The following is a 7,077-nucleotide window of genomic DNA, read 5'->3' on the forward strand; positions in this document are numbered from 1 at the left end:
GTTTTGATGAGCAAATCACCACACAGTATATGTACTTAACAAACTTCAAAAAGGTGTCACCCTTTAGATAAGAAATACTCGTCTGGATTCTTCCCTAAGAGAACAACAGAAAAATCACACAAGGATAATTATGCATAAAATATGCATTGCACATTGAAGGGGAGGAAACACTAATGTTTATAGCATATAGCTGACAACAAATAATTTACTTTTTAAAAATAGCTATTAGAGAGTAATTTGAATGTTTTCAACCCAAAGAAATCATAAGGCAACAGATACATCAGTTACTGATATGATCCCTACACACTGTGAACATGTATTAGAATGTCACACGATAGCCCATAAATATTTCCAATTAATATGTGCCAATTAGAAATATAAACTTTTTTTGTGTATTTTAGGGAAGGGACTACAGGGTGTTCAGGGTCTCACTACTAGATCAAACTCATAGTGATCCTCCTGTTTACAGCCTCTCAAGAACTGGGATTACAGGTGCACACCACCATACCCAATCTCAACTGCCTCTCAGGGAGCCCCTGGGGTGGGGCCAGCATGGCTGGTCCGGGGAATAAACCTCCGGCCCCTGCACCTGCTTGCAGGCACTTTAATCTGCTGAGCTATTTGGCCAGCCCTACAAGTATAAACTCTTAAATATGTATCACAACATGTTTTAAAATTGTAAATAGCCAGGTGTGCATGCATATAATCCCTGTGCTCAGGAGGCTGCGGCAGGAGGATCACCATGAGTTCAAGGCCAGACTAGGTCACATAACTGAGTTCAAAGTCAGCCTGCACTACACAGTGAGTCCTGTCTCAAAAAAAATTTTTTATTGCAATAGTGGCAATAACAGAAAAATTCAGCAATAAGGGGCATGGCTTGATAATTTCAAGTAAAGAATACTTCACATTGACTATGTTTTAAGATTACTGATATAGGTAAATACTTATTAAAATTTAAAAAGGACACAAACTTTTATATGTAATATAATCCCAACTACTTATATAATAAAAGACACTGACCATGCTATCTCTCAGAATGAGAATATAGGTGATTATTAGTCTACTGCATATGCTTCTTTGTGATTTCCAAATTTCCTTTAATGTACATGAATCAGTTTTATAATAAAAGAAAGTTGATTTGAGTTACGTACAAGCCAGGGCCAGTGGATAATCTTGTCCAGTCTTAAGGCAATGAATATAAACTGGAGAATGTTGACAGAACACAGGATTTCCAACTAAAAGTGAAGAGGAGAATCAGTTAAATCAAGTCAAGGTTGTATTCAGTGCCACAGTTATTTGTTTAATGTACTCAAACGCAATGCAAATCACAATATAGTCCAACTTTTACTACATTATAGTGGAAATTACAGATTTTCAGCCCCCAAAGAGGACAGCCGCACTCTGCTAAGGAGGAATGGGCCATGGTCTCCTGTCTCATCCCTCTGTGGGGCGCTGCCCTGCCCTTTCTGCAGCTGAAAGACTTAATGCTGCTGACCCAGTGATGGAAGGCCCTGTTTAGCTGATCTGTGAAGATACAAGTGGCAGTGGCTGCCTTCTAACGTGCTCCCTGTCCCTACCAAAAATCACTTACTTGTAATCACTGTATACTTCCTTTTCCTAATACCTAGGACTCAGCTCCACACCCTCCCCCATCAGGCTTGGTCACATCAAGCCTTCAATCTGAGATTCTTCACAGCATTTTTAATCCCACCCGTACCACTGATCTTTCCAAGCAACAAACAAGTGAACTATTTCTCATTAAAAGCTAAAAATCCCAAATCCAAATAAGCCTACCCACCCAGGACTCAGGATCTCAACCCTAGCTCTCTTCCAGTAGCATCTAACTTGGTGAGACACAAGTGGGATGTGAGACCCTAATAACTTATCTCCCATTCCAAACTTCCCCCATGAGATGTGGCTCCTACCTGCATGACCACCCCACTAGGAAACTGCTTTTATCAATGTCAAGAAGCAGCAGAACACTTGTATCCTCCTGGGCATCTCTGGAGCATGTGCCATGGTAGACCCCCTTTCTGGGCTTCAAGGATCCCACCACACTGTTTTGGTGTCTTCTGAATGCCTGATGATTCCTTCTTGAGCTCCTTTCCCTCTCTTAAATAGTGATACTCCCTACAGGCCCCAAATCTGTATTCTCTCCACAAATGTCAAATTGGGGATGGTGGTGCATGCCTGTTATCCCAGCACTTGGGAGACTGAGGCAGAAGGATCATTGTGAGTTCAAGACCAGCCTGGGCTACAAAGAGTGCTCAAGGCCAGCCTGAATTACATAGCAAGACCCTATCTGGAAAAGACAAATGTCCACAGAAAGAAACACTGCTCCACTCCCTCCCTCCCTCCCCCACCTCATCATGGCCTACCATGTCACCTAGTGCTCAGTTCTCCAATCTGTCCCCAAGCTGCTGCGCACCAGCTTGGCTGCACAGGCACCAGGTAGCTTTCCCAGAGGCATCCTGAATGAAGCCTGTCCCCATTATTCCCTGCCCTGCTCCTTTCCTTCACTGTAAGCCACTGCAGCAGCCTAATTTCCCAGGCTATGAAGCCAGGAAGCACCCTCCATGCACTCTCCCATAATCTCATGTGTAGTCACTACATCTTGTCCACGTCCCCATCCCAACTTCTCCTGATCCCCACACCCATTCTGTCCCCATCATGGCTGCTAGGCAGGCCTTTCATTTCTGACACTGCCAGCTACTTCCACAGACCCATGACTAGCTTCGCTATCTCCAGCCTGGATGGCTCTCTGCTCCCAAAGCTCCCAGGAGGCTTTTCCTTCTGTGACCATTCTTGTGCTTGTCTACCAAACAAAAAATTCTATGACTTGGGGCTGGGGAGATAGCTCAAGAGGCCGAGGAGATAGCTCAGTAGAATAAGCGTTTGCCTGGCAAACGCAAGATCCTGAGTTCAATCTCCGGTACTGGGAAAAAAAAATTCTGTGACCTGTCTAGAGCATCTCTAAAGTTCTCAGTCCAGCAGCCAGACAATGACTCAGTCATTCCTTTACAGACCTCTGGGCCAAAACAAACACCTAACAGTTCTCCACTGATTTAAGTAATTAGTTCTAATCTTAGTATTCCCATACCAAGCCAATTGAGGATACGAATCATTAAGTCAAAAGAAAAATATTATTTCAAACAGTGTGATGGTACACACTTGTAACCCCAGCCCTCTGGGAGGCTGAGGCAAAAGGACTAAAGGACTACAAATTTAGGCCGAACCTGAGGGACTTAGCTAAAGCCTGTGTTAAAATAAGAAATAACAACAACAACAAAAAAAGAAATAAAAAGGAACAGGGGCTCTGTGTGAAGGTCCTGGGCTCAACCTCCAGTACTGCAAAATGAAAGTATCATCCTTTAAAAATCACAACTAATTCTTAATGAGATATGCATGCCAGATTGTATCCAACATCCCTAATCCCGAAATTAGATGTGGTGCTTCCATTTTCCTTAGCCATTTTTCACCTGCATTTTCCCACAGTGCTAGCTTTAATCATAACTGCTGCAAACTCAGTTTCTTAGAAGATATGGTATCACTGAAGGGAATGAGGTATAGCCCAATAATACAACTGTAAAATATCTTGAGCTGGTAGTGTGAATGGCACTGCAACAGATGTCACATACCAGTGTTTTCTTCCAAGTGCCCACTATTTTTGGTGTTCTGTGAGGTCACTCAGTGCACATGCTGCAAATGGCCTCTGTTCACCTCCACTCCTGTGTGGAAGCTCTCCTCTCCCAATGCCTACATGGCTCCCCTACCTCTGCTCCAGTCATCTCTGAGCACCCCCGGAGTCCATGCAGCTGATGAGTTTTTCTTGCCACTATGTCTCGGTACACCTGAAAATTGCCACCTCCTTCTGTCACAACACAGGGCCCACCAGCAGATCCTGGGTCCTCTACACAAGTCTGTAATGGTCTACCCCCAGCCGCTCCCTTGCTGCTGTACACACTCTTCATTTGGTAACCAAAAGCCTACAGGGGGTTCGGTTCTCAGCATGTTGTTTCTCCCCGTGAATGTACGAGGCTTACTTTCTGCAACTCCTGCCTGGTGTGCTCTGATCTCTGGTACACACTTCTGCTTGCCAAGAAATAAAGTTCCACATTTTCACAGGTTTTTCAAACTTTCTTCTTCACCCCTTTCTGAAAGCTTTTAGATAACTCTCTGGGGGCTCCTCAACCTGGCAGTGCTGCTCTTGGGGACAACAGTGACCAAGAAAAATGCAGGTGCACTTTCAGATAGCAAAGAGGCTGGAGGACAGCACTACCGTGAGTACTTAAGACAACAGGGGTCAGGGACAAGCATCTTGCAAAGGATGGGTCACTTGCTCAACCAAAAGTTACCCATCTGGAACGCCAATTACATACCTCCCTCCTCCACTGAGAAATACCACAGCAAGTGGGATCTCTTTGAAGGTTTTGATGTTCAGGATTTTTGTTTAATGCAGCTTGTGTCATGATTTTTTTAAAGCTTAGTTTTACTCTATTTGCTCAAGTAGTAGGAATGACATACTAGGCAACAGAGGCCCAGAGGAGAAAGGTACAGATGACCAGGAGGAATGGTGGCTGTAACCAAGAGGAAGAGCAGACTGTGGGGGAGCTGGAGTCTGCAGGTAGGAAAGAAATATGAGGTGGCAGTAGGGATTTAGGAGGCAATAGCATGCTGGAGTTCAGGGTGGTCACTCTAAACAAGAAGAACAGTGAGGAGAGGTGTCCCTGAAATCAGAATGCTAAGAGCTTACAGGCACTTGTAAGGAATAGGGGAGTGGGAACTCAGCCACCAAACTGAAGATGGAAGGGTCCAGCGGGGCAGAGGACTAGATGTGGGGGCAATGCCAGTTGGGTCAAGAAATGCTCAACTGTGGCAGGTGCTCCAGAGCAGTCAATGGTCTGGGAAGATGGACGTGGCCGGGGACACTCACATTAGGTGCCCAGGAATATGGGCCAGGCAGATACCCAGCAGGAAGGGATAAGGCAGCAGCTGCCAAATAGCCTGTTCTGAGGAGATGGTTTGTGAATGAGAGGAGAGAGGAGAAAGCACAATAGCAGAGCAAAGGCTTCAGAGAGGCCCGTGTTGCTGCTAACTGCTTTTCTCTCTCAGAGGAGAGACAGCAAAGTTGCTGCGCCAAGTGGGTTAAGTTCTTGGGTGAATGCCCAGTGGACGAGTGTGTGGAGAGCAAGGGCGCACAGCAGCAGGTCCTTAAGGGGCTGTACACGTAAATGCTCTGGGGCCTGCAGGCCCTGTGCACAGACAGCTCACACCAGGCTGCTCAGGCACCAGGAGGAACAGCAGTGCTGCTCTTCCTCACCACCATTACTGCTCCCCAAGAAGCCTTGAGAGGCATTTGCTTTCTGACTGTACGTCTTGTGCAATTTTAATACCACAGATATTTTGTACGTAATATGCAACATGCATGTCTGTGCCTTATTCATAAAATGAGTAAGATTTTCCCCACTCTAACCTCGAAACCCATGTTCACTCCTTAGGGGCCCAGGTGCTATGGCCTTGCTATCACAGTCTGGCTGAAGTTGAAGACCCATAAACCATGGTAGCTGAGCCCTCAAGTCACGTAACTTTCTTCAGTGGCTACTAGCAAGCAGCCAGAGGGGAGCAGAGGGCAAGAGAAGTTGCTGGGCTGCTGAGGGCAGGGAAAGTGAAGGTAGCCAGGGAGAGCACTCCACACTATGAGCTGCACCAATGCCATGGCTTGCTAGCCAGGCCAGATGGAGGCCCCAGGCCTAGCCGTTTCTGGTGCTATGAGTCCCACAGAGCTTTGTTCCATCACTGTCTCTCTCTGGATGATGAGAGAATCTACACCTGGGGCCCAGGCTCACTCTGGCTGCTATGTTCCCTCCCAACAGTAGTCTTCTTCCACCATTCTTACTTTTGTGGTTTATTTCTTCATTTCTATATTAGTGCTGGACATTGAACCCATAGCCTTACACATGGTAAACAAGCACTCTACCACTAAGGTATATTCCCGTCCATATTTATTTATTTATTCATTTGGAACTGGGCTCTTGAAGAGTTACTCAGGCTGGCCTTAAGGTCATAATTCTCCTGTCTCAGTCTCCTTAGTAGCTGGCAATATAGACAGAGGCCACCGTGGCTGGCTCCTTCCTAAACTCTATCCACAAGGGCAGTGGCCATGGAGAAAGCCACTATTGAGTGAAGAAAGAGAAAGGACTATTTTCATTATTTTTCTTTCTTTATACCTCAGGATCTAGAGTTAACAATCTCTTCCTAACAAAGGACAAGACACTGACATTAGAAGAACTGTTTTGAAAAATACCCTTAAGTACACATAGTCTCACCTCTAGTGACCTGTCATGTCGAAAGCCCCAGACACAAGCTGCAACAGACACCGGGGAAACAAAGAACAGCGGCATGAAGACCAGAAGCCAGAAATGGCTTCCTCTTTCAATCCTGTCACAGACCAGCACTTCGAACATCAACAAGAGCAAGTGGATGCCCACAGCAATCAACATGGCTTTGAACTCCACACATGTTTCTCCTTCTGCTCTAAAAAAGGACAGAAAAAGAAAAAGACCCTCAGTTCAGAGTCTCCATTCAAAAGCAGTTCACTGCAAATATAAATACCAATTTAAGTTGAAGTTTTAATTTGACTTGTATATTTGACAAAAAAGAAACCGAATCTCCAATCTTCCAAGCAGCAAAGGCAAGAGATAAACATTATAACCAAATCAAATTTCATGTTTTAACTGTTTAACGATTTACTCTCACTAATAACAGCCACGCATTATTTCCCAGAATACATACATAGACACTTTTGCTCATAACTTTAACTCATGAAAAGGTACTTCATAGATTTCTCACACTGCTTCTACTGTTAAAAGCTGATAACTATTTGTTTTTCTATTGCAAAACTTAGGGTTTTATTTTATTTTTTTTCTTTTCAAAGTTTTATTGATAAACATATAGCAATGAGACAGTTTCAAATCAAATTGAAAGTACAGTTTCAACAAATAATACACTGCATATATTCTTCTTAGTGGTTAATTGCTGTACAAGATGCAGACTTGTGATCCTACTTACAAACTCCAT

The 7,077-nt window shown here is 44.4% G+C and overlaps 1 protein-coding gene across 2 annotated transcripts in view; it reads right to left on the reverse strand.

The window, feature by feature from the left end:
- Positions 1-7,077, reverse strand: part of Tmem185a (transmembrane protein 185A) — a 41,449-nt gene that overhangs the window by 6,864 nt on the left and 27,508 nt on the right. For both annotated transcript variants that reach the window (XM_023706284.1, XM_004646014.2), the window contains 2 exons: positions 6,327-6,534; positions 1,152-1,235 (listed from right to left, as the gene is read on the reverse strand). In XM_023706284.1, the coding sequence (XP_023562052.1) occupies positions 1,152-1,235; positions 6,327-6,534 (292 nt within the window). The remainder of the gene's footprint in view (positions 1-1,151; positions 1,236-6,326; positions 6,535-7,077) is intronic.

This window comes from Octodon degus, unplaced genomic scaffold (assembly GCF_000260255.1).
Source record: "Octodon degus isolate 3935 unplaced genomic scaffold, OctDeg1.0 scaffold00249, whole genome shotgun sequence".
Lineage (NCBI taxonomy): Eukaryota > Metazoa > Chordata > Mammalia > Rodentia > Octodontidae > Octodon > Octodon degus.